The following is a 27,725-nucleotide window of genomic DNA, read 5'->3' as shown; positions in this document are numbered from 1 at the left end:
TAGTGGAAGTAAACTATATTTATCTTTTCTTATGATTTAAAACCAAATGCTTGCATTTTGTTTCCCTCTTCAGAGCATTTTAATTCTAACAGACAATCAACTTCATAAACTTTTTGTAGTTTAATTCAACATCACAGATCTGATTTTGTGACTTACTATCAACAATACCACAGCAAAAACGTTGCTCAGGAGTTTGCCTGACTCGAAAGTTGCGTTTCTTTAGAGGTCCTCCACTGCCCTCTGGTGGTCATTAGCCAAAGTAAGTTCAGCTCCAGCATCAACACACAGAGAAAGACAAGACAAACATCTATCAGTTTCAACAATGTCAGTAAATTGTCAGCTTTTATTTTACTGCTTAGTTAAACTTGTGCTGTACAAGGGTTGTAACAAAATAGTGACAGATGACCAGAAAGACTGCAGACGGTAATAGAAATGATTTGTCTTAGAAAATGACCTGGGGTGATGCTCCGTAGAAAGGTTAGTTGTTTGCAGCTACGAAATGACTGTGCATGAGAGCTCATGATATGTAAACAGACGTGTGAATTCACTGGAAGCTCATCAAAGGCAAAATATGGAAAGCACACACACACACACACACACACACACAAAAAAACACACAGCTGTGTCTCACACTGGGAGTCAGCGTTGGAGAACACAGGATGAACGGTGTAGGGCCGATGAAACAGAAATATTAGTCATCATTAAAGATGCAACATTTTACCACTATAAATACCTTCAAAGGATTATTCAGGATTTTTGCTGTGAGAAAGGTCTGTAGGCAATTAATACATAAATCCATCGACCTATTATAGATCCCGAAAAGACTTCATTTTTAATGAGGCCAGATCGGAGAGTGGTGAAAAATGATTGGTAAAGCGCTAAATAAGTTCAGTCCATTTGTGAGAAACACACTGAAAACTAAGGAACAACGGCTGAAACAAAAATCGTTTGCTTAACTGCTATAGTTCATTTTTTGTTATGCAGACTTCAGACCGGCTTGGCTTTACCGACATGAATTTTTCAACTCCAGTATTTGCTTGCACATCATTTCAGTAAAGTCAATAGGGTGTTAAATTAAAAGGCATAGCAAACAGCAAACACTGATTTGGTTTAGAACATCATTGGTGTTAAAAAAAACTTTTTTCTGCTTTCTTAGTCATTTCATGAAAACAACTCCATGGCATTCTGTTTATTTTAGAGATGGACTAATACAGTTACATATTTTATGTTCACATACATATCTATTCACTAAAGCAGTCTTCAACCAAAAATAATTAATTAAAAGTCGCAAATTAATTTGATTTATATTTATAAAAAAATTCCCAAAGTCATTTAAACCTGAATTTTAACAATTTTAACGTGTTCCATCACGTACAGTATATGTGCTTGATATTGATCTGGTCTCCGTAGGTCAGCTCTCCCTGTCTCCCACAGGAAGTCCAGTGGTGATGCAATGTCTCCCACTTCCACTTCCAGTCTAAATAATCATGGTGGTGCCTGAAAGGATTTTAAAATCCTCCATGAACCATTATGAATTCCACTTAGTTTTCCCCTTCTGGGATTAGCCAGAAGGGGAAATCCCATTCGGTGTGTGGATCTACACACCGAATGAAGATGTCAAGAAGATTATCTTCTGCGGGTAAAAAACTGACTGCTCACATCCTCTTGACTGAACTTCACCTAAAAAAAAATGCAACAAAAAAACGTGAACAATCCCTTTAACTAAAAACCAAAGACTGAAAGCAAAAGGTTGCGCTGAAGCCAGATTGAGGGATTATCTCCGGATCTCCCCACGTTTCTTTTTGGTCCAGTAGTTTTGTCAGTAATAAGCTTCCATAGAATCCTCAGAGATCTTCCCCTTTTCTAAAAATTAGACAATGTAAACATTGCTCAGCCATGGCAGAGGTTGAAGTCGCACATTATAAGCTTTTATGTATATCACACTCTGTATTTTTGCTGCCACATTCAGCACAATGACAGTAAATATAACATCACAGCTGAAGATCCCATTATTCCGCAGGGAGCAAACAGCAATACAAAGTCGACACAGACTTGCACAGAGGAAAATATACTTCAGTATTTTATGAAGGTTTAAAAACTTGAAGTTACTGGTCATGATGTCAATGGTGTCCAAGAGTTTAGATCATTTTGCTTAACAGGGCCTGAAATGTCACAACATAAATAATAATAATAATAATATTGTTAACAATAACAATAGAAAACAGCAATTATTGAATAAGCTCAATTAAGGTCACACTTGAAGCAAAAACTGAACCAAAAGAGTCGAAAAATGCCATTTTCAATAAATAAATTCTGAAAATAAGACACACATTTATTTAAATAAATAAATACATGAATAAATAAATAAATGTCTGTACACCAATGAGATGCTGAACGTCTAGAATTAGCCGTCTCCAGGCAAAAACATGCGTGGGGTCCAGTCTGGTTCAGAGTTCAGTCTGCTTCCTGACTCTGGTCTGGCTCCAGTTGGGCGGACAGAGGAGCGCCGGTGGACCCGTCCAGAAACCAAGATGGCTGACTCCCAGAGTTACAGGAAACGTTACCGCTTTTCCTTTTTTGAAGCAGATATATTTGAGCATGTCCAATGTTTGGGAGAGTCAAAGCTTTAGTGATATGGATTCATGACCTCGGCTGTGTTTCGTTACCAGCAACAGGCCTTTCCGGCTCAGACTCTAACTCTTCAGAACAGTTAGGCACCGTGTTCAGAACCCACAAGGAATGAATGGTAGTGGTGAGTGAGACCCCACTCACCACTACCTTCTGTAAGCACATTTTCCCTGAACCTCTTTATCCACCTGTAGATTATGCTAATGGTATAGTTCAGTTGCAAAGCCATGTTGGGTTTCCTCCCAACATAAAATTGTTAGAACATTTTCAAGAAGTTATTTTCTGTTCTTATAAGATGATTTTATAAACTGTCTAAGGTTTGCACTGATCATGGCAAGAAGCCTTTCCAGTTCGCTCCTCAATCAAACTGAAATCAATCAGCAGACTTAAAGGGCCAGTATTATGTGTTTTTCATGTAGTGTCATTTTACAGCACAATCAAGTAACTATGGTAACTTCATTTGTTATAAAAAGGCTCTACATATCACATATGGCTTAAAAGTAATTTGACTTTGTAATTTAACGTCTTGAAATTGGGTCTCTGTCTCTTTAAGATTCGCCTGCTGCTTCCGACACATGCAAATGCAAATGTATATACTTTTTGTGCCATTTTGGCTTAATTACTGCTCTGAGTTTGTGGTTCTTTTAGAAAATGACCTTTTTCGAGTCGACTCAAAAGGCCAGATAGTGATTAATCAATCACAAATACTTCAAGAATCGATTAATCTGATTAAGTGTCTCAGCCCTACTGTAGACAGGACAAATGTCTTCTCTGTACCTTTGCTTTTCTTTTAAAGTACGAATGAAACCTTGTCTTATAGTGAATACTGACGAGCTTAAGTATGAAGTTTAATAGTTTAGGTAGAATCACTCACAACAGGAAGGGAGGAATGTTCTTCTCAAACCTTTTTAGTTTATAGTTTGGAAACCTAACCAGTGATGTCCACTTATATCTGATGGCTGTTTAGATGTTTATTACCATTTATTACAGTTCATTCCTTCTGGGAGCTGACTTGGTGTTTGACGTTTTGGTTTTTCATTTTTGTTGTCAGTGAACGCACCGGCACAGCCACATTCCACTATCGACTTTACTATTATCCCCTTTGTAACAGAACCATGTCAGAAACATCCAGAATAGAAATATGTACCACACAAATTCCATCTCACCTTCATTTTTCCTATGACTTCAAAGCCTAAAAAAAAAAAAAAGCCTCCGATTGTGGTTTCTAGAGCAAGCCGTGGCGTTCCCATGTAAGTGAAATCCCCAGAGCCCCGAGTCTCTGCCTGTTGACGAGACGTTCTTCTAATAAACACTGAATTCACCGAGCCTTCCTGTCAGCTGCCGAAGTAATCTGGCTTTGCAAACTGCATCCCCCCCCCTGTGGTGTTAGAAGCATCAGAGCCACACAAGTTCAAATGCTCTAAAATAACACTAAAACCATGTGTTTTCTGATTAGAAAAGGGTGAGAAAACAACAACAACAACAACAAAATAAAACAATTCAAACTCAAACCTCAAGTTTGGAGGGGGTGAAAAAAATGTCCTCGACTGAAAATCCTCTGCTACCTGAATGTGTTTAGTAGCTGCAGTGCAGACGTGGCAAAAAATGTCACTGAAAGTCCCGCAGCGGATCCGTTTGCAGCGTCTCTACACCCCCATGTCGCCGTCATACGAAAACAGAGGAGCCCACAGATGATTGCCAGAACCAAACAAGTCAAATAAGCGTGCAACTACCCCTCTGTAACCCCCACAAAAAAAGCTGATGTAAACAGTTGTTTTCAGATCTTCTTTTGACTTCTTTTATGTTTATTTGTCTCATCTGTTTCCTTTTTTTGTTTTTTTGTTATATTTTATTTATTTATTTATTTATTTTTGGGGGGATTTCAGTTAAGACACAGAAATGGGGGAGTAAAAGGTGATCCCGAAGATGGGAAGCTGTGAGTCAGTGACACACACACTTCACACACAGAAGCAGGGAGAAGAAAAAACAGAGATATTAAGATGGTCCGTCCTTATTTACTTGGTGGTTTTCTGTCCAGAAACGCAGAGTCTGAAACTGAGCGAGAGAAAAGGAAACCTTGGATTCCTTCTGAGGAAAAAAAAAAGAAGAAGAAAACAAAAAGGGCAACAGGGGGAATATTACAAGGAGAGATGACACGTGTCAGCACTCATGATCTTCAGGAGTTATATTTGCTTTACTTACATACAGTATACGTTTTAGTGTGTTTGCAGTGAATGAGCTTATGAGTTCAAACAGCTAAAAAAAAAAATCTTCGTCTCCATCGATCAAAAAGTCTTTAGCCTTCCCTTTCCCTCCTTGTTGCATCTGGGGCGTGCACGCTCTCCCCGTCGCGTGCGTTTAATTTAAGAAAAACGCCTTCCGAGTCCACAGAGAGGCTTTCTCCTCCGTTTGTGAAAAAGAAACTTGCTGTCAGACAAGACGTCACACCGAGCTCTTTACGCCAGCGTCTTCTCAAACGCAGCTCGGACGCCATGCCTCTGGACGTGGCACGTCCTATTCTGGACCTTCCTGCCTCTCAGTCTGCCTGCCAGCGAGGGAGTCCGTTCAGATGGCTGAGGAGGGGGGGCAAAGGGGAACGGGTGAGGAACGGGCTGGGAGGGGAGAGGAGGAGTGATGCAGGGACAGCTCGGTGTGGAAAAGGACGAGGACGGGTTGAGGAGGAAGGTTGACGTACGGCCGTCTGTCTGATGAGGGCTGGGCCGTCTTACTCGATGACCATGCAGTGGGGCAGGTGCTGGGCGTAGTATTTGAAGAGCTCGGCCGTGGCTCCTGGACAGTTGGTCAGCTCCAGTTCCTCCAGCTCCTGCAGCTGGATGAGGCCTGACAGCCCGGTGGTGGTCAGCAGGGGGCAGCCTGGAGGCACAGAGGACAACGGTCAGCCCAACTGCAGCCGCCCCTCCTGCACAACACTCATCAAACAGCATCAGCTGGTTTACTGCAGCTGATGCTGGGATGACCACAGCTCAGCGTGAGAAAAGATCTCAGCATCTGCTGCATAATTGAACAGGTTAGTGTTTGGAAACGATCACAAAAGCTTTAGGCGAGAAGCTATAAATGAACAATGATTAAAGCTGTAGTGTGTAACTTTTATTTAAAAAAAAAACCATTGCATATTTGTTGAAACTGTCACTGTGTTGTAACAGTATGTTATGAGACAGATTACATTTCACATTTAGACTTTTCAGTTTCGCCATGCGGGACCTTTTTGTGGGCTTTATAGGGAAACATAAATCAAACCTGCAAGAGACAGCAGACGGAGACTTCTCATTCCAAACAAATGCTGCAGACCAAAATCCTGAACCTGAAAGACACAGAAAGTTTTTTTTATGATTAAATACCAGGCTAAGAGGAAACATGCAGTATGTCTACACACCTTGATTTTTTCCTAATTTAATTCCAACCACAAGCTAAAATATGTCATTTCATGACATTTCATACCAAAATGAAATGTTGGTATCGGATTTCATGTTGCGATACCAACATGAAATGCGATACCATAGTACTACTATAGTACTACCCATAGTGGTACTATGGGTTACTACTAACCCATAGTAGTAAGGATGCAATTTCTTACAAATAAAATGATCTTGGTTTGGACTTTGATTAGGTCATTCTTATTCAATTCATCAATAATTCTTTGAATAATCTAAATGAATGAGTTACAACCACATTTAATTTCCCTTTGGGATTAATACAGTATTTTTGAATTTGAATTTGACTCAATTCTGACCAGCTTTTCCATCCAGCTGAAGACATCTGCACAGCTTAATTCTGCCACTACCATGCTTCCCTATGGGGATGTTCCTTTCAGAGTGACATCATTATGCACCAGTTGGTCCATCATATAAAATTTGAGTAAAAATACATTAAGGTTTGTGGCAGCAAACTGACAAGATGTGGAAAAGTTCCAAGATGTGTATGACCTTTATGACGCACTGAGACTAAAAGTGGGACATAAAGATCAATGTTTTGATCTAAATGTGATCTTTGTGAATCTTTAGCATGAAACTGAAGAAACAAATGAAGACAGAAAAGGGTTTGTATAATAAACTAGAGATTATATGTGGAATAATTCTTGTGAGGAGGTAAAACTAAGCAGTGAGAAAAAGATTATATATACAACAAGGTTTGATTATGATTTCTTTATTTTCTCTTATGAAAATGTCATGATTCCAGCCCTTCAGCTCTGGCTTGGCTGTGCTGATTGCTCATTGCCCTCACCTGCACTGAGCTGGTCCCTACTTAATCAGCTGCTCGTCACCAGCTCAGTGCGAGATCGTCTGTTGCCCCTGTCACAGCTTTCAAGCCTTGTCTCATGTTTCAAAGTGTTTTCTGGTTTCTGATCCTGCCTGTTTTTGACCACAGATTTTTGCCTAATCCTTTTGCTGTTGAAATACCTGTTGCTGAACCCTGCCTGTTTCTGACCCTGCCTCCTGGATTCTGGATTTTCACTGCCTGAGACCCTCCCGTGCATGACCCTGGACCGTTTCACGACTCAGCCTCTGGTTGGTGGATTTTGCCCCTGTCTGTTTGTCCCCTGAGACTCCCACAGATCTCCCCTTGTCCATTCACCCTCCCCTCCCCCGGCTGGACTCCTGACCCCTGTGGATTCCTCGTCCCTGACCCACTAGTGTGACCACATCCTTCTACACCATTTACTTTAGTAATAAAACTTTTTGGTTAACCATCCTCTTGTTGTGGCTGCGTTTTGGGTTCTGGCTGATTCTGCTTTTATCATTACAGAAAATAAATGTTCATTGGGCATATTTGCTAGAAAAACATACGACTGTTATAAATTTTGATAATGCTGTATGTATAATAAAGTGAAGGTATGATGAGCTCCTGCTTCCTCCTGCAGTTGTTTCTACACTTTGTGTTATCGTCATTGACAGGAACTGAAATACTGACTCAGTAGTACCAGTATTTGTATTAGCTTTGTCTTGTTTTGTTTTTTTCTTTTTTGAAAATGACCTAAATAAATGGCTATAAAAATTAATAATTATGGTAATAAGCAGAGGCTTGTTATGGTGAATAAACATTTATCTGCAGTTTGTACCATTTCTTAGGGAAAATGCACAACAATGTTTTGACTCTAAAGCCATATAATGACTTTTTTTATGCTTACCCGTTTTTTTTTTTTATACCTATATATTTTTCCCAAATGTCCTCTGTACACATGTAGCACCATGTTGTATCATCATCCTGTAACCATGGTAAGTACAGGCTGCTGTTTACAATGCAGGCCTGAGAACTTCTCCAGTAGGCGGCTTTACGTTTTGTAATTTCCTGCTTGCTTTGTTCCACTTCCTGTTTTGCATTACCTGACAGCACCAGCGCAGATAAAGGCTTCTTAGTGAAGACATGGTGGACAGGTAGCCCAGCCCCGTGTCAGTAATTCGCACACACCTGCAGAGAGAGACAACACGTCATCATCACTGCAAGTCAACTGGAAGAGCTTTGCTAACAGCTTGAGTTTAAACTTATTACTAAAAAAAATTTTTTTTTTTGCTTTTTACATGACTTTACTTTTAAACAACCATCATAATGTTTTTGACATTGGAGATATTTTCAGTCTGAAGGCCGTGTCGGCTTTGGTCCTTCTTGACTATCTGGAAGCTTCAGCTCAAAAAAGCTCAAAAACGTTGATTTTTAAAGGATACCGGCCCTTTAAAATGTATAAGGGTAATCAGGTTTTCAGATTTTATGATTTATATTTGAAAAATATATATCATGCCCCTTTCCAATAATCAAGGGGCATGAATACGTCTGCAGAGCAATGTACAATGCACAATCTATTTACATTTTTTCTACAATATAACTTAAGATGCCTGTAAAAAAAAAAAAAAAAAAAGTCCCCTAATGACTACAATGTAAACTGATGTCTTCATGTTTGACTTGAGCTCAGGTTCGGACTTCTTTTATGTGGATAAAAGCACAAAAGACCCAAACCTCCCTGACCTGTCTAGCACCAGCTCCTCCAGTTTGTGCAGATCGCAGGCGATGTACTCCAGGGCCATGTCTGTGATCCGGGGGCACCAGGACAGGTCCAGGCTGCGGAGCTTCCGGAGGTTCTCGGCCACCAGCTCCACGCCATCGTCGGTGATCTTGGAGCAGCCTGAGAGGCTCAGGGCGGTCAGGTTGGGCAGGCTGTGCACCATGTTTACCACACCGTGGTTGGTGATCTCCCAGCAGGACTGGAGCCGTAGAGTGTGGGTGGTGTAGCCCTGTGAAACATTTTCATTCCGGTTATGTAACTTAATCAGGAGAGAAATGACCAGCGGGATGTTTAGCTCCGTTTTGTCTCATTCCTCCCTAAAGAAGTAAGGGAACAGTAAGTGAACGCAGACAGTGAGGTGTGACGCTCTTGTTTTGGCAGCCTACCTGTTTGGCTGTGAAATAGGCCATGGCCGTGTCAGTGACGTGGTAGGCCTGCAGGCTCAGCTCTGATAGGTTAGGCAGGAGCTGGGAAATAGCAGCGATAGCGTCATCCGCCACATTGATGCAGTCACTGACGCTGAGGGACGTCAGCCTGGCATTGAGACTGGACCACAGGCCAGCTTCCGTGAAGTCGTTGCAGCCTGACAGCTCCAGGTGCATCAGGCCCTGCATTTGCTCCAACATGACCTGCAAAATAAAGGTCAACACATCCGGCATCACGGCTGAGACACTGATACGCAGCACAGCTGAGCCATGTAAGCAGGAGAATGTCATAAAATGGATATCTTCAACTCATAACTGTAACTCTAAATGTTCTATTCTTTCTATGGCTGCAATGATAATGAAGTTGTTAACACTACAGCCACTACAGTTTTAATTTTCTTTTCTTTCGCAAAGATTTTTTTATACTGAAACAGTTAAAACATTACAGTACGACATACAGATTAATCACTTTTCTTCAGAACAGAGATTAATCACTATTAAAATGCAATTTTTTTTCAGTTAAATTAAGCTTAAAGAAAAAAAAAATTCTATTATTGAAAATATAATAATAATAATAATAATAATAATAATAATAATAATAATAATAATAATAATAATAATAATAAGATAATCTTTTATGTGATTTTGTATTTTTTTGAAAATATTATTTTCTTATATGGACCTATTTGTATCTTTAATAAAGTTGTTGTTGCTTTAATTTTTCCACTACATGATGATAATGAATTCAAGATATCTACAACAAATTACTATCTGAAACACATATTTCACATATCAACAAATAAATGATGACTAGTCATAGAGTAAATTTGAGATATCTTATTGTTCTGACTTGTCATATCTTCAGTCACACAATAATTCAAGCTATGTTAAGCAGATTTCTAGATAAACAATATTTAGATTTGAGTAGTGCAAATTAAACTGTAGATATATTGAAAACAAATAACTAGCCTAAAGTCACTTAAAAATATCCAGAACTGCAATTTTGACTATAGTTCAAATTCTTCTTAAGATATCTGCAAATGAATGATTTAATTAGATGCGTCATATCACAGCAGAGACAGGGCAACACTATCAAAGCACTTCAGCGAATTGCTCCACAAAAAAGCAAAGGAGACAAATTTATTAAAGATGAATCTACCTAGCAGTGTCCTACAGAGACACCTGATGAGACAAAGTGTCTCTCACTGTCAGAACAAATGGCAGCAGCTGTGAGTGAGTTCAGTGCAGCACAATCATAAAGAATAAAGACCATGTAATAATGAAGCGTTTTGTAGCTACCAAGCTATCTGGAAACCTCCATTATAACAACGTGGAAAAAGGTTTTGATATTTTGGCAAATTTGACTAAACAGAAAACCAACAACTCAGTTTTACATAGGTATTCAGGCCCTTTGTCATGAAGCTCAAAATTGAGCCTTTTCCACTGACCATTCCTGAGTTCTTACGTAAAGTCCAACTGTGGTAAATTCTGTTGATTGGACTTGATTTGGAAAGGAACACACCTGTCTATATAAGGTGCCATGGCTGACAGTGCAGGTCTGAGGTCAAACACCAAGCATGAAATCAAAGGAATTATCTGTACACCTCAGAGAGAGGATTATGTTGATGGACAAATTTGGGGAAGGATCCAGAAACATTTCTGCTGCCTTAAAGCAGAGCGCTCAGTGGCCTCCATCATGCTTTGGTACCAGCAGGACTCAGAGCTGCCGGCCGTCCAAACTGAGCCACTGGGGGAGAAAGGCTTCAGTCAGGAAGGTGACCAAGAAACTGATGGTCACTCTGTCCAAGCTGCAGCATTCCTATGTGGAGAGAGGAGAACCTTCCAGCAGGACAATCATCTCTGCAGAAATCCACCAATCAGATTCAACAAAACCAGAGGCTGGAACTGCTGCCAAAGGTGGTATATTAAGCAAAGGCTGTGAATCCTGTGGAGATTATCCTTTTACAAAAAGACTCTTTTCCAGCTTTTTTTGAGATTATGGGGAGTATTTGTTTGAATGTTGAGGAAAGCTATACACACTTTATATAATCTGGAATAAGGCAGAACGATGTGGAAAAAGTGAAGAGCTGTGAATACTTTCTGGATGCACTGCAACTGGGAACTGATGTTGACACACACCTGTTCCTAAATGACTCTGATTGGTGTCAGGCGTAGTGAGTCCTGATCAGGAACATTTCTCTGTATAATCCTCCCTAGACTGACGGGGAGCAGCAGCTGCTTCTGGAGGTCATCATAAAGGCCTTAATACACACCTAAAAGCTTCAGACTAACAAACTGCTAAAAAGAAAAACTCACTTTCCAATTATTTTTGAATCTACTGCATTTGGTTAGCAGCACCTGCTGACTGCTTTTCTCTGGAGTCCTGTGGGAGCAGTCAGGATGCAATTGGTTTTCCTCAGCAAGGTGTCATCACTAAAACTAAAGGTCATTTTTTTATGCACTAGTGCATTGAGATTATCTAACTTCTAAAATGTACCTTTCAGCTCCACCAGGGAGATACTTTGAGGGAAGTTTAAATAATGAACATATATAATGTACAGAAAATTTTATCTAATGATCCAGCAGCTCAAGCTTTCACCAAAAGAGAAAAAAAACACATAAAAACAGGAATGTCCATATATAGATAATACTGCCAACAATTCCAGCCTTCTCCATGGCAACCACTCACTTATCCTAGAATAGAAAGCTAGAACATTACGTATGGAGAGCCATCTGAGAGGATTTTTTCAAAGCATGATGTGCTTTTGTTCTGTGTAATGAAATCTGACGGTAAAGATCACAACAATGAAGTGAGAACAAAAATTCATGCTGACTCATTTTAGTGACATGTGCCCTTCTGCTTTGGTAAAGAAAAATAAAATCTGCTGACATGAGCAGGAGTCCTGCTTCACAGGCAGCACAGCTGAAACGTTGCCTCCAAATCAATGGTATTAACAGCAATGTAGGGCTCATGTGATTTGAAAGAAGTGTTTTCATAGCAAGAAGTTTGCACAGTATCTAACAATACATTCAGCTCACTGTACACGACACAAGAATGAGACCAAAGTTCTGGGAAAACCAAGGGCGACTGGTTGTAAAACCAGGTAATGGTTTTACAAATCATTACCTGGGATTTTAAACCATCTATCTGATACCAGGCTAGGTTTGACTAGCCCATATTTTCTAAGGTCTAATTCCAATGGTAAACTAAAGCCAATAAAACAATGAAAATGTTTTGTTTTGGGGTTTTGACAAACAAAGGTTTTATAAATTTCCAACAGTGTTTTAAAAATGACAAAATAAAAAATGAGTGCAGAATTATCCCATTTCAGAGTGATCCGTCTATGTGCGTTAGGTTTTCAGTGGGAATGGTCACATTCCATTCAGACTCATTAAAAAGTTCAGAAATGCTGTTTTAATTTAGGAAGCTTAGTAACATAGGAAGCTTGATTGTCCAAAAAAAAACAAAAAACAAAACAAACCATCATCCTTCTATTACTTCCTGTCGTCTTCTTTGTGGTTTTCGCCAGTAGTAACATCTGGCTGTTGATCACATGTGATGCAACATGTGACATGAAAAAAAAAAATTCCCATTTCAGTTTTGCGAAAAACATCTATGTGAAAAACAAAATATGAATTTGTTCAAAATTGGTATATCCCCATTAAGCTAATTTATTTTGGTCATTTCAACATGTGCAATTCTATGGCTAATGGAAACACAACTTCTGTCTACAAACCAGGGAAACTCAGCATTGATTCTTCAAGGTGGCCTTACTTCATCAGACAAAGTCACATACTGACCACCACTGGATAGCATTTCAGTAGCAAGGCAGACTACATTTTCACAAAATAATATTTTAATATTTCAATATCTCACACCACAATATTTCATTACACCAAGGCTGGCTCACTCTGTGGAGCTTTGATCTTTTCTTCTATATCTCGGCTAATCTGTCCTTTTACTTTCTGCAAACCCTAAGTTAGCTTTCAACAAATGTGAAACAAAAATCTATCTGCCAGCTGGAGAAAAGAGCAGAGTGCAGTCAGTATGAGACAGCTGCACAATTTACAAACAGCAGATCAGACACTGCCACAAGAAAAAAAAAGAAAGAAGCATTACAGAAAAAGTGATGCAGGATAAAAGAAAAAGTGTGTGTGTGGTCATGTATTTCCTACATTGTAAGGATCATTTTCCTAACACATACAACGTTGTGGGGACCGGCTGCTACTTATGGGGCCCAAAGCCCGGGCCTCATAAGACATTCTGTTTTTAAGTTAGAGGTCAGGTTTAGGACTGAGGTGTGAATTGACTTTAGGTTCAGGATTAGTCTATAGAAATTAATGTAATATTAGTGGAATGAATACAAAGATCTTGTATAGATGGACAGACATGCTCTGTGTGTGTGTGTGTGTGTGTGTGTGTGTGTGTGTGTGTGTAATACAGAGAGAGAGACAGACAGAGAGAGATATCGCACATACCTGAGAAGAGTTTCAATATTACTGAAGAGTTTAAATAATGATGATGACAATGATGTCATCATTGGAGGACAACAAGAGCAAGCTTACCTCCAAACCAGCGTCTGTGATGGTTGACCTCTTGAGGCTGAGAGAACGAACCCCCTTCTTGGACAGCGGGTAGTTGTCGATAAATTCACAGATGTCGAGGTCCGAAACGCCCACTAAGCAGAACGACTGGAAGCCCCGCAGAGCAAAGGCTTGCAGGCTGACAAACTCCTTCTCCCCGTTGGGTAGTATGTTGTAAAGCTCCTTGGCATGCAAGATGGGCGTCACCCCCTCCCAGAACTTGGGCTGGTACAGCACCTTGCGCCATGTCTTGCATACTTGTGCAAGCACACATTTTTCTGCCGTGGTGAAGTACCAGAGTAGTCGGTTGAGGAGCTTCTCATCCAGGACCAGCTGACGCTCCAGCAGTATGGGTTTGGGCAAAGTGAGGGGGGGAAGCTGACGAAGAGATGGCTTCAGCCCCACCAGAGGCTTCCCTGGCTCCAGGTCAGAGGGCAAGAGAGGTGCTGTGGTATGAGGCATCCCGGGGCTGTCCAAGTGATGCAGATGGTGATGATAGGGAAGAGAGGACGGCGGAGGAGGCAAGATGGAGGGCACAGAGGAGGACTGGCATAAGCGGTTCTTAGCAGCAGGCGTCCCCTTGGTGATACTCGCACTGCCCAGACCGTTAGGCTGGCTGGGGGGCAACTTCACCATACCATTACGAGTCATGCAGGGAGACTTCAGCTCACTCGGGGTGGACATGTTCAACATTGGGAACCTGCAGGAGAAAGGGAGATACAGTCAGGCCTTCTGTCTGTAGGCGCTTAATACAAATGGTCAAATTCACATAGTTGTGTCTGTCAAGACAGAGTAGGTTACTTTGCAATGCTATCACTAGGCCTGTCTTGGTAACAAATTTTGCTGTCCCAGAAATTATGGTGATAAACAATAATATTGTTGTTTTGAGACCATTTTCAAGTAATATAACAATAAAGGCATAATAATGCAAGAACACATTGTGAAATATCAATAAACCTTTAATTCTAACGAACAATTAACACAAGAACTGTAAGGCATTTTAAATATCCAAAATAAATGAAAAACAAATCAAATGAATTATGAAATCTCTGTCAACAAAATTGTCCTTCACAAAAAGGGTCAGTTGAGACCAAAACACCAGACTGAAGATGTTAGTCGTCCAGTTTTTAGTAGAAAGAGAAAAAAGAGAAAAATAATAAAACATGCAAATGGAAATTGATCTTGTTTTAATTTACAATAAAAATATATCATTTTATGTTATATTCATGCTGAATAATCTGGAGAAAGCTCAATGTCTTACACTCTCATTCTCTGAGTGCCTCCAAGTGGTCAAACCATCTTTAGCAAAATTAGTCAGAAAGTAGGCATATCAGTTAGAGCCAATCTGGCCATTCATCATAGTAAGAGGAGTTGAATCTTCATATGTGCAGAATGAGTGTCTGCATGATGTAGCATGAAACTGGTTAGTGTTGGTAACGAGTCGTGGAAGGATTGTTTGAGAGCTCTTGTGTTGATTATGAAGTTGATGTGCATGTGTATATTTAATATCATAAATAGGATGACACAGAATTGTGACACTAATCCATTTCAAACATTTGGACATATCAAAAAACTCAATGGTGATAGAATTGTGTTACAGTGTCCAAATTTGACACCATTTTCTCAGAATTGTAGAATTCCGGGTGCTAACATTCACATGGCCATGTCATCTTCATTTAGTTTTTTATTTCCATGTGTTCTGAATCTACACTCTCAGAATCTGTAAAACACCCCAAGTAGACTTGTTCCTACTTTTGCTGTGACCCGTCACAAATGACTATAGAGGTGATGTTGGAGCATTATTTGTTTAGGGATGCAGATTTACCGGCTCCACCTAAACACAAGCCAGATATGAAATGTTGGAATTAGTGTATTAGAATTACATTTCACCTCTAAGGAAATTCTATGCACAAATAATTAAATATACTTAGCCTTCTTTTCTTCCACCAAACCAAAGTATTTCATTCACTCCTTTCAGACTCATTTTGAACCTTTTATAGGGAGGATTTTTAAACAAACATTACGTTTACACAGGAACATGAGGCAGGCAGTGGTGATCTTCCTGTGAGAAACTCACACTATAAAAGTAACATGGAGAAATTTTGGACAGCATAAATGTGATGTGAAAGTGAAAAACGAAAAAAGAAAGAATATATCAATTTGGGTGCAATCTTATCGACTTTACACTGCCTTTCTTTTCTATTAGGCACATACTCAGACTCAAAGCACTTTTCTCACGGGAAGATCTAAGTGGTGCACTGCCTCCTACCTTAATTTCCTGTGAAAATATTTGTTAACTTTGATGAAAATAACTGCAGTACAAAAAGGCAGACAGTTAAAAAGCTCATAAAATGCCATCCATCCATCCATTTTCTTCCGCTTTATCTGGGGTCGGGTCGCGGGGGTAGCAACTTAGTAAGGGAGGCCCAGACTTCCCAGCCACTTGTTCCAGCTCCTCCGGGGGAATCTCATGGCGTTGCCAGGCCTGCCGAGAGACATAGTCTCTCCAGCGTGTCCTGGGTCTTCCCCGGGGCCTCCTCCCGGTGGGACGTGCCCGGAACACCTCACCAGGGAGGCGTTCAGGAGGCATCTTGACCAGATGACCGAGCCACCTCAACTGGCTCCTCTCGACATGAAGGAGCAGCAGCTCTACTCTGAGTCCCTCCCAGATGACTGAGCTTCTCACCCTATCTCTAATGGAGAGCCCAGCCACCCTACGGAGAAAACCCATTTCGGCCGCTTGTATCCGCGATCTCGTTCTTTCGGTCATGACCCAAAGCTCATGACCATAGATGAGGGTAGGAACGTAGATCGACTGGTAAATCGAGAGCTTTGCTTTTTGGCTCAGCTCTCTCTTCACCACGAAGGACCAGTACAGCGCCCGCTTCATGGCAGACGCTGTGCCAATCCGCCTGTTGATCTCCCGCTCCCTTCTTCCCTCATTTGTGAACAAGATCCCGAGATACTTTAACTTCTCCAGTAGGGGCAGGACACCAACGTACAGGCGCTGAGATGGGGAGGAACAAGTATGCTCACTCCTGCCTGATGCCTCTCACCGTGGGCAACTCCAGAGTGGAAGTATGTCCAGCCCCTCTCAAGGAGACTGGTTCCAGAACCAGAGCCATGCGTCGAGGTGAGACCAACTATTTCTAGCCAGAACCTCTCAACTTCACACACTAGCTCCGGCTCCTTCCCCACCAGAGAGGTGACATTCCACGTCCCAAGAGCCAGCTGCTGCAACCAAGGATCAGACCGCCAGGGCCCCCTCCCTCGGCCACCACCCATCACACATTGCACCCGACCCCTTTGGCCCTCTCATAGATTGGGGGCCCTTGCGAGGGGGGACTCATGTCTCCTCTTCGGGCTGAGCCCAGCCGGGCTCCATGGGTAAAATCCTGGCCACCAGGTGCTCGCCATCGTGCCCCTCCTCCTGGCCTGGCTCCAGAGTGGGGCCCCGGTGACCCGCTTCCGGGCGAGGGAACACCAAGTCCAAAGTTTTTGTCCATCATAAAGGGGCCTTGGGGCTGCGCTTTGTCTGGTCCCTCACCTAGGACCTGTCTGTCTTGGGTGACCATACAAGGGGCATGAAGCCCCAGACAGCATAGCTCTTAGGATCATTGGGGCACTCAAACCCCTCCACCACGATAAGGTGGCAGCCCAAGGAGAGGGCTGCCACTCCTTGGGCAAGTCAATTTTATGGACTTCGTTTATGAGAAGTCCATGATAATTTTTTTTTTAGATTAGAGGTGATTTAAGGGATTACAAGTCTTCTTTGGACTTGGTACCTCTAAGCTAAACCATCAGCTACAGCCTTTGGGACCAGCTAGTTTGAATTAATTTTAAATGAAAACAACAAGAGAGCTTCCACCTGCAGGTACGATAACTGCCTTTAACAGAACCTCATATCAACAATCCTGAACTATTGCTATGTCTGCATACATTATGAACTCAGCTGCGTGTTTACAAAGCTCATAGCAACATCTTGATCTGTCTTGGTCAAACTAGATAAACATCCTTGTATGTACCTGCTTATAATTTTCTCCGTTATAGTGCATTTAGATCCAAATACGTCAGCTCGACTGAATAATTCTAGCGCTGAGGATTGACTTATTGCTCAGTTTTGCTGAATCCAGCAATGTTGCCTGGTATCATTTTGTCTTTTTCTGATGGTTTTACTTCTGGGTATGGTGATGTTCTACAGTTCTGTTCATTTTCTCTCATGTTTCTTAGTTCTATCACTGTTAGTTAATTTCTTGCTAATTCTAATCTGCCTAGCTTTGTTAGTTTATTCTTGAATTCTACTTTCTGCACATTTGTGTCATTTAGATTATTTCCTGACACTATCTTTCATATTATCTTTGTTTGCTATGTGTATTATTTTCTTGGTTCATTAGTGTCACTTAGCCACAGTGTTATTATCTGAAACAGGGAGCAGCCGCCTTTTCAGTTCAAAGAGAAGTTTTTGCCCTCAAAGCTACAAATTCAAATTGATCTAGAGTTGCAAAGAAATAAATGAAATGTTATTCTGAAAGCTAAGAAAATTAAATTAAAATGTATTTCTATTTTCAGATTTTTAGAACACAATGAATCGTCTGACTTTAACAAAGGAAGAAAAAAAGGTGAACAAGGCATAAATATGTAGAAAAAAAAGAAAAGATATTCAACCCGCTTAAAAATATAAACCAAATAGATTGGAGCAAAAAAAACAACAATGTGAAATTCCTTCTAAAAGCCTTGTACCACTGGTGCCCTTCTGTTGTTACTAATCAATGAAGATATGCCATAAAACATATAGAAGAACTGCTGAAATCACATTTTCCTATTGCTTTTATAATCAAAAACATTTCCTTTTTGGTTTTTAAGAGCTGCATGTTGCTTTTTGGGCTGCGCTGCTCTCTGACACTCTGCATGATGACAGCCAGTAGCCCACCAAAATAAAGATTCAAACAGGACTGTCAGCATCACTTTAGCATGTGCAGCCTTTGCAAATCTCGCACTTACTGTGCATTTTGTATTCAGTCCAACACATGACCTCAGGGACCAGGACGTTGACATCATGGATGTGCAACCAATGTATCTGCAGCAACTATTTAGTGCTTTCATTTTTAAAATTATGTCAAAAAGCGGCAATATTATGTATTTTCCAGGCACAGAGAGCCATTTTACAGCATAATCAAGCAACTGTGTTACCTTCAGTTGTTATACAAATGCTATATATATCAAATATGACGTAAAAGAAAATTCACTTGGTAATTTAATGTCTTGAAATTGTGAAGCAGGAGCTCGGAAATTTGGAAACTGCAGCTCTGAGGAGGAGCTGCGCCTCGAAGGCAAGGTTAAGTCCACCCAGGTGTTTTGCACAGCTGAATGGTTGCCATGGGAGATTAAAGGATTTCTCTCTCGTTTCTCTCTTCTTTGATTGAAGAATCAAAGCAACATTTTAGTTGTGTTTTTAATTAGGTAATAACATAATGTGATGTAAAGCTCCAGAAAGTCAAATTTACATAACAATACCCCTTCGAGATAGTCAAAACTCCGTTTTTGATATAGAAAATATTACCATTTGTTAAAACTATAAAACAAATAGTAATTCATTTTCGATGTACACACAGAGAAACTCCCTGCCAAACATAGGAGAAAAATACTCCTTGTTTTACTTTTAATGAATGATATTTATTTATTATGCTTTTTGGTGTTACAAACTACATGGATTGAAAGTTGGATGGATTACTGACAAATACTGACACTAGATACCACACAGGGACATCAGTCATCAACACTGATCACGTCAACAGCGAAAACACAAGGTGCATCATGAAGGCGAGTGTTTTGAGTCCAGCGAATGATTAACATGCTATAAATTTGTGGCTGTAACATGACAGAATGTGAGCACTTCTGCAAGGTACTGTAAACATAATTATTGAAGAAATGAGGGGAAAAGCTGTCTGTCCTCAGTTCTAATAAGAAACATTTGTTGTTTGACTGGGAACCAGACAACAAACAAAGGAGTCAAACGGTTGAAACAATCGCTGCTGAATGCAAAGCCTGTCTTTTGTGTCAGAGCTTTCAGCGGAGGTGGACAAAGCATCCAAGTGAGAAGACAACATAGTGTAAATGAATGCTGGCCTCATCTAGCCTGTTCTCTATGACCTCATGGTATCTGTAGCTCATAGGCTCACACTGCTCCGTTACATAACCTGCTGACTATGGACCTTCTCTCTCACACACACACACCCACACACACACACACACACCCACACACACACGCTTACACAATAACCCAATTGCTTCATATAAGTAATCAGAAAAGGTAATCACAACTTATTTCCACTCAGACCACGATCCAGCATCATTTATTGTTTTATCACTCAGAATAATTCCAGTGTTCCTCCTCTGCAGCTGCTGCTGAGTGGCTCTGCATCCACTGTAGCATAAACAAGCCTCATCCATTACATAATACAGCAGCTAGGACGGCTACAGTAAGCACCATGAAATACTAAAGCAAACACACACCGTTCCCGTCAACTTCAGGGTAAGTCCGCAAGAGACCTGAGGGCGACAACATGCTACAGGCTGCTTCATAACATTTCTTTTTTCTTTTTTGTTTTGCAGGATGCACATTTACAACAAGATTTTTTATTGCCCCTCTTATTGTGTTATGTCAGGGGCCTTTTTCAGAGTGGGAGGCAGGAGCAAATAAAGCATCTGTGGCCTCGATTAGCAGGTTGCTACCAGCAGAATGGAAGGAAGAAATCACACAAAAAAAGAGATTTTCATTGAAGAGCAAAAGATACTGAACCAACAGCTTTAGGTGTAGATAGACATGTGATATTTAATGTTTGCATACAAATTATTTATAGGCAAAAGAAAAAATGAGTCTTGGTGTTAATAAGGAAGTCACAGTTCTCCTCTGCCTCCGTCTCTGAGTATCTCTACCAGCCTCCTCAGTCACACCCACCCTCTGCATGTGCTGCAGTGAAAAAGCATTTTCACCCTCCTGGTTTTGTGACCGCCGGCTAACACACGACAGCAGCTGTGGCTACTGGCTTTCAAACTCCATATGAATTCTAAGAAAAATACTTGATACCTTTTTAATATCTCAGCATCATTTTTTGTAGGAGGAGAGTTTTTTCTTAAGAAAAGAAAAACAAAGTTGAAAATATGATCAATTTAAGACAAAACCAATAAGTAAGGGACACTTCAGTTCCTATTTTGAGAAAAATAAATAAATAAATAAATAAATAGAAGACTCACAAAATGTTGACAACAGTAGTTGTATCAATATATTAATTGAAAGTGGTCTCATTATCACCTATCGCAAAACTGTACCAGAAAAATTTGTAATCGTGACAGGTCTACCTACAACATATCCCGTAGGTATCTGAATGGAGCCTGCTGCTGGGTGTGTTTACGGAGCAGAGAAAGGTTCTGAGACTGAGTCAGTGCCAGTGCTCATCAGGTCTGACCTTAAATGTTTGAAGAGCTCAAAATAATTCTCCGTTTGTTTGTCTCTCAATGTCAGGTCCGTGAAAGTGGTCTGTTCTGTCTGCTATGCCGCCTTGTGTGGGTCAAAGGTCATGTGTATTTGAATGTCTGTCTCAATCTCATCAGCTGTCAGATATCAATACAAAGTCACCATGTACCTGAGTTCCTGCCTGTCACCTGACCCCTTTGTCCAAAACAAAGATGACCAACATTAACGTTGGACAAAACAGACCAAACAGAAGACGTATGGAAGGTGGCAAATACTATTTCCCACAACTTCCAGGTTGTCTGTATAAAAAAAAGTAAAAATGAAAATATTGTCTTTTGAAACTGCTTCTGAGATTGGAGTTGGCTGTCCAATCATCACTGCTCCCAATAAAATCATTGTACTTATATATCTGCTGGGTTTTTGCATGCTTTTTTCATATATTATCATTAATATATGAAACAGTGCCTTTGTTTTATAAGGCACACATACACATGCACAGTGACTCAATGTAAAAATGCTGTACCATTTTTGCATTGTTCAATTTATCACAATACTTTCTGGGACAATTTATTGTCCAGCAAAATATGTTATTGTGACAGGACTTCTCACAGGCGCTCAACTCTGACAACTCTTGTTGCTGTAGCTCTGGCCTCTGAGTGTGGGCGGAGCTACGGCAAGCAACCCTGCAGACGTTTATGACCACAGAGGCAGACATTGACTGATTTTTTCCAAAATAGAGACATTGAATAGATTGACCTTCTGGATCCTTTTTTTCAGTAATTTCAACCAATCCACAATCCAAACGTTTTCACCATTCATATAGTGTTTTCAGGGTGATGAGTTATTTCTAGATATAGCATTAGCATATAGGCAAATAGGTTCATTTTTTTTCTTACCTGACCGGCAAAATTTTTTATTTGTAAAATATTGTGTATATAATGTGTAGTTTTAGATCTGAATGGGACTCTTTAAACTCATGCAGGCCATGTGAGCCCAGCAATAAAAGCAGTTTACCACTTTGCTCCATTAAACTTTCTATGTCAAAGAGGAAACATCCTCACAATGACATGTTCATCAATCAGAAAATTATAATAAAGTCATTTCTGTTTTGCAGAAAGAAGAAAAATATTGGCAAATGGAAAACATTCAAAACAGCTATTGGTTTTTCCATGAGCAAATGTCCCACAAGTTCATCTTGAAGTCAGTAATAACAAAGGGAAACAAAACAGGAACTTCATCACAGACACTGCATTCCTCAAAGAGCGTGGTAATTGTTGAAGTTTATGACAATACAATTGGGAAGACTTGAAACATGAAAATCTAGTTTTCCAAAACCATCATCTTAAAGTCTGACTGAAATCTGGAGTCAACCACATGGACATGCCACATATTTGCTGGAGAAAAGTTTCATGGTGAGATGAGACAAAGACTCAGCTGTTTGGATTAATTCTCGAAGGAATTAATCAATCAATCAATCAGTTACACATACACGATGTCTCTAACCAAAGTGGCTAACAAGCTAAATGTGTAAAAGGAAACATAAAAAATCTGATTAAAAATAGGATAAAACCAGAAGTACCACCACATTTTTAGCTTTTTAAAAGTCTTGCCATCTACATATGAAGGTGTAGTGATGAAGGATGAAGGCTAACAATGAGCTTCTAGACCTCTGCACTTGGGAAGAGTTGTGGACTATGCTTGCAAGTCAGATTCAAGCCAGGAAAGCAAGCACTTAATAAGTAGTGTAATCTGTTTGAAGCCTGGCAAAATGTCCAAGTACGTAACAGAGAACATCAGGAAAGTTTTCTTCCAGTGCACTGTAGAATTTTATGGATATTATCAATCAGCTGGAAGGGCTTTTTGATGTTCCTCTCCACGGCAAACAGGTGGTGGAGCGGAAAGCTAAGACTTATAAAACAGTAAAATATGACACATTTTATAAGCTCCTTTGTGAAATACATCACCATCCCAAAATGCTTTGGGATGCTTTGGGATTTCAAATGCAGTGAGCAAACTGCATTTGAAAAAAAAAAAAGCAGAAAAGACAGGGGTTGGGGAAGAGGGAGAAGGAGAAGGAGAGAGGTGGGGTGCAAAAGTTTAAAGGAAAGGAAGAAAATAAGAGGAAATGAGATAAAGGAGGATAAAGAAAAGATAACACCTTTAGAAGTCTGCTTCTACACCTGCAGAAAGAGAGGAAACAGCTCCAACCCCCCATCAGACTCCAATCCTAAATCCCTGAACATCCCAACCCCCTACAGACCACAGGGTCTCCTTTCCTAACAGGACCAACAAAAATTACTATCACATTCTTTCTGATCACCATTATTTTTTTACCAATAATGTGTGTTGGATGTGAGAGCTATCATCCATCCATTATTTGAGATCTGATGTACCAGGTCTTAAAGGGAAACCCAACCATTTTGATCCCCAAAGCTATTGACCCTCTCCATCACAGTCTGCTAGATCCCACCAGGTTCTCAAACCCAGGAGGGCTATGTAGCCCCTTCATTAGCTTCCAGGGTTTTCTCCCAGTGGACATCCCTGGGAAATCAAAGAGAAAGACTAGGCATCCCAATCACATGTCCAAATCACATCAATTGATTCCTTTTGATGCAACACCATAGTAAACTGGTTTCAGGGGAATTGGTCAAGCTAAAAGAGATCTTGATGACAGACATAAATGATGGGAAAATCTTGTTCAGTCCAGGGGAACCCTTGAAGACCAATGTCGGTGGTTAGAGGGATCCTGGAGCACCCTGGCAAAGATGAGCGAGTGAAGCTAGTCTAAAAGTTGATTATAATTATTACTTTCATTTGTTGATAAATATATTTCTTTTTTTTATTTGTGCTTTTATCTTCCTTGATGTTTTCTGAGGCTCCCCTAGTGGCCTCAGAAAAACACTGCCCGAGTATTTAAAAAATTCTTGTTTTACACCCTCAATCAATGTTTTAAATATTCATTGTAGTTTTAATTTGCTTAAATTAAATTTCAGAAAAAGTGACTTTGCATAGTAAAGAGTAGCTAAGTACTAGTAAAGTCATTGACAGATGACTGAGCGCTCAGTCATCTGTCAAAGGAAGTCGATTCTCCTCAACTATTCCCTAACTTTGAAGTTTTTTGTTTGGAAATATGTGAGGATCCTTAAAGGGGCAGTATTTTAAATCAACGTTTTTGAGCTTTACGTTACACTATAATGTTATTCCCTCGTCAAAATGATACCCAGAGTGTTGCCTTGATTTTTTCGTGCATGTTTTAGAAAACTTTTAATCTCCCATGCAACCATTCAGCTGTGCAAAACACCTGATGGAATCTAGTGCTGCCTTCAACGATGAAGGAGGAAGCTGGAGTTTCCAAGCTTTCAGGCTCACAGAGCCTCCCTGCCACATTATTCCCACACTCGGCTCCTTCAGACTAGCCAGCAGCAATCAGCAAACACCTGGTGGAACTGTAGCAGCTACTTCTCAGTGAAATGCTGGTAAAAGTCAGCATTAAAGGGTTAATAGATTGATGTTGCGATGACTTCCGGAAGATGGAGTTTTAGAAAGAGTAGGAGTTTTTTAAAGAGATTCGGCCCATTTTTTTAAAGATCTTATTGGCTCTAGCTGCCTTTACTTGAGTGGTAAGACAGGAAAGTATAATGAGAGAGGAGGAAGACAGGTGGCAAAGGTCACTAGACCAGGACTGGAACCTGTGACGTCCGCATGGAGAACTAAGGCCTCCATAGGAGGGTCGTGCTTTGCCCCTGCACCACCACAGGACCCCACAAATGCCCACTTTAAAGGCTATAAATAAAGTACATTTTTTTCTAATCTTATTTGATATATCCAGCCTTTTATAACAACTCAAGGTAACTTGATTGTGATATAAAATGATTCAATGTGGCTGGTAAACACATTATTCTGCCCCTTTTTAAAAAAATTATATTTCTTATTAAATATTAGCATTCTAAAAGGCTGTCTGCACAGTTATAAGTCCAGCATAAATAACACATTCACATCAGTTTAGACTTCCAAAGTTATTCAATAAAGAGGAGAATTCAGAAACAAGAAAATTTCATCTAATAGCAATGTTTACTTTTGAGCTATAGTTACATTATTCTACCTTTCTTTTACTCTTGGGCCTCTCATTTTGACAGTCCATTGCAGGACAACAGACACACAGGACAAGGAACTCTGTACACAAATTTGGAGAGACCAATTAACCTAACAGTCATGTTTTTGGCAGTATGAGGAAGTGAGAGAGAATCCTGGAGAGAATCCACACCTGCACTGGAAGAACATGCTAACTCCATGCAGGAAATCTGCCCGCACTAGTCAGAAGTACTGGGTGGTTCTAAGTTACTGGTTAGCAACCAGTACTTAGAACAATGAAAGTCAGGGGAACTTTAGAAAGACTACAAAAAAAGTCGAGAAAGTCTTTTGGAGACTCTTCTAAACAGCTGAAGGTTCTGAGATAAATATTCGGCATAACAATTATAATTGTGTCAGACCTGGAAAAGGCCAGGAGGATTCTCACCCACAGATGAAAGGAAATCTGTTAGGATGTTCATGAACAACCCAGGAACCAACAAGGCTCAAGCTCAACCTGACCTGCAAACTGTTGGGACACTGTCCACAACGCCATGAGTTTACAGGCATGACTTTTGAAAGTCCATCTGAAATGTATTATTTAGTCTAACCACATAGAGAAGGGACACTTTAAATACATTATGATAATAAGTTTTATAGTGTAGACCAAGTACGATTGAAGTGGTCCAGCTGTTCTCTTTTTGGAAATCTAAATATTCTCCCTAATTACTACTGTAAGAGGGAACCCTCAAAATATCAAGAAGCTTCACACCAATGAAGAGTGAGAAAAACTTCTGACCATCAAGAGCTCCTGTGGGAAAAAAAAACATCTCAGTGTTGAGGAGCTACTGAAACCCCGCCTGTCACTACACGCTCATGCTGACTGCTTGTTTTGTCATGCTAATCAGTTTCAGTGCCTTTAAAACTCTACAGAAACCACGAGAGCCTCCAAGGCGATCAGAAGAGCGGAAGCAGCTCCGGCCCTCAGCAAGAGCAGAGAGAGCTGAAAGATCACTCAGTGGAATAAAAATATGGATAAATTAGAAGGTGGTCGAGGAAAGGATCGCGTCACTGGCAGACGCTGACGTCATTGTGTTTGTTAATAATACGCAGCTCGATGCGGGTGATCAGCAGTCAGTCAGTCAGTCAGAGGCCCAGGCCGCGTACACAAAGAGGCGGAACACCCAGTCCCTTTCCCCGCTGGAAGCAGCCCCGTTCCTCTGCAGTCTCCTCCGCTCCGCCAGGGCACAGGAGCTGCAGTGTGGATGCTGCTGCCATCACCCACCACCATCCATCACAAACACACACGCACACACACGCGCGCGCGTACACGTTTCGCACCGGACACATCCTTCCTCCTATACGGCCTTTCGGTTCCTAGCATCCCTGTGAGAATATACCTTTCAGATGAGAATTCACTCGGGCATTAATCCATGATCGGCTCGCTGCTTCCGGCCGCTTAATCACGTTTTCTCCCAAAATGCTGCGACGCAGAAAAAGGCCGAGGGAAATGATTCTAAGGGAGGCAGTCCCGCGTCCCGTCAGAGAGAGCCAGAGATGCGCCTTCCGATCCCATAAGAAGCACGACGGTCCACAAAGTGCGGGAGAGCGGGCGTGAATCCACAGCCTACCGGCCTGGAGGGAGCCCTCGGTGCGCGGCAGGAGAGGCGCTGTGCGGCGTTTTCAGTCGGTTAGTCCTCCATAACAGAGCGGCCCGTTCTGTGACACACACTCAGAGCGCAGAGCCGAGCAGCGCTGTCTCATTTAAACAGATAGAGGAGGGGAGGGCGACGGTAGAGGCGCTGTGCAGATCCGCTGCTTCTTATGCAACCTCAGCAGCAGCAGCAGCAGCAGCATCTTCTGCTGGGGAGAAAATTCTGTTCAAATGGTGGATTTACCTGGATTAATGTCTCAGTGAGCCTCTCAAGCTGTTGCATTGCAGGCTTACATTGACTTTTACTACATAATCACGAAAAATAAAAAATAAAAACACAGAATAAATAAATAAATGTGTCATGAAGTGCGGGTGGTGTTGGTGGTGAGGCAGAGGCAGCGGACCCAGGTTAGATGAAAATGTTGATTTAATAATAAATAAGTCCAGTGACACGGCAGCTCGCACAGAGACACACCGACGACGAACAGACTAGACATTGACGAGGACCCGACGAGGAACAAGGAACACAGGTGGAGTTAAATACACAGGAGGGTAATCACAGAGACGAGACACACCTGGGAACAATCAAGGGGAGGACAGGACAACGAAGAGACTTAAGGACACAAAAAACTCTAAATGAACACAGAAAACACAGATCCTGACAGTACCCCCCCCTCAAGGGCGGCTACCAGACGCCCAAAAAAAAAAAAAACCACAACAAGGGTGGGCGGAGGGGCGCCGGATGGGGGGCCAGAGTCCAGAAAAAACAAAAACACAACAAGGGTGGGCGGAGGGGCGCTGGACGGGGGGCCAGAGTCCAGAAAAACAAAAAACAACCCACCATCGTGGGCGGAAACACAAGAGGGGCCAAGAGTC

The 27,725-nt window shown here is 41.0% G+C and overlaps 1 protein-coding gene across 1 annotated transcript; it reads right to left on the bottom strand.

Moving 5' to 3' along the window:
- Nucleotides 1-310: 310 nt before the first annotated feature.
- Nucleotides 311-26,996, bottom strand: fbxl16 (F-box and leucine-rich repeat protein 16). Its single transcript, XM_032588111.1, has 7 exons — nucleotides 26,596-26,996; nucleotides 13,636-14,353; nucleotides 9,031-9,273; nucleotides 8,608-8,873; nucleotides 7,971-8,055; nucleotides 5,887-5,950; nucleotides 311-5,502 (listed from the first exon to the last, which is right to left on the bottom strand). The coding sequence occupies exons 2-7, from the start codon at nucleotides 14,344-14,346 to the stop codon at nucleotides 5,354-5,356; spliced, it is 1,518 nt and encodes a 505-aa protein (XP_032444002.1). The 5' UTR covers nucleotides 14,347-14,353; nucleotides 26,596-26,996; the 3' UTR covers nucleotides 311-5,353.
- Between the last annotated feature and the right edge of the window lie 729 nt (nucleotides 26,997-27,725).

This window comes from Xiphophorus hellerii, chromosome 16 (genome assembly GCF_003331165.1).
Source record: "Xiphophorus hellerii strain 12219 chromosome 16, Xiphophorus_hellerii-4.1, whole genome shotgun sequence".
Lineage (NCBI taxonomy): Eukaryota > Metazoa > Chordata > Actinopteri > Cyprinodontiformes > Poeciliidae > Xiphophorus > Xiphophorus hellerii.
This window is presented reverse-complemented; position numbering and strand designations above follow the sequence as displayed.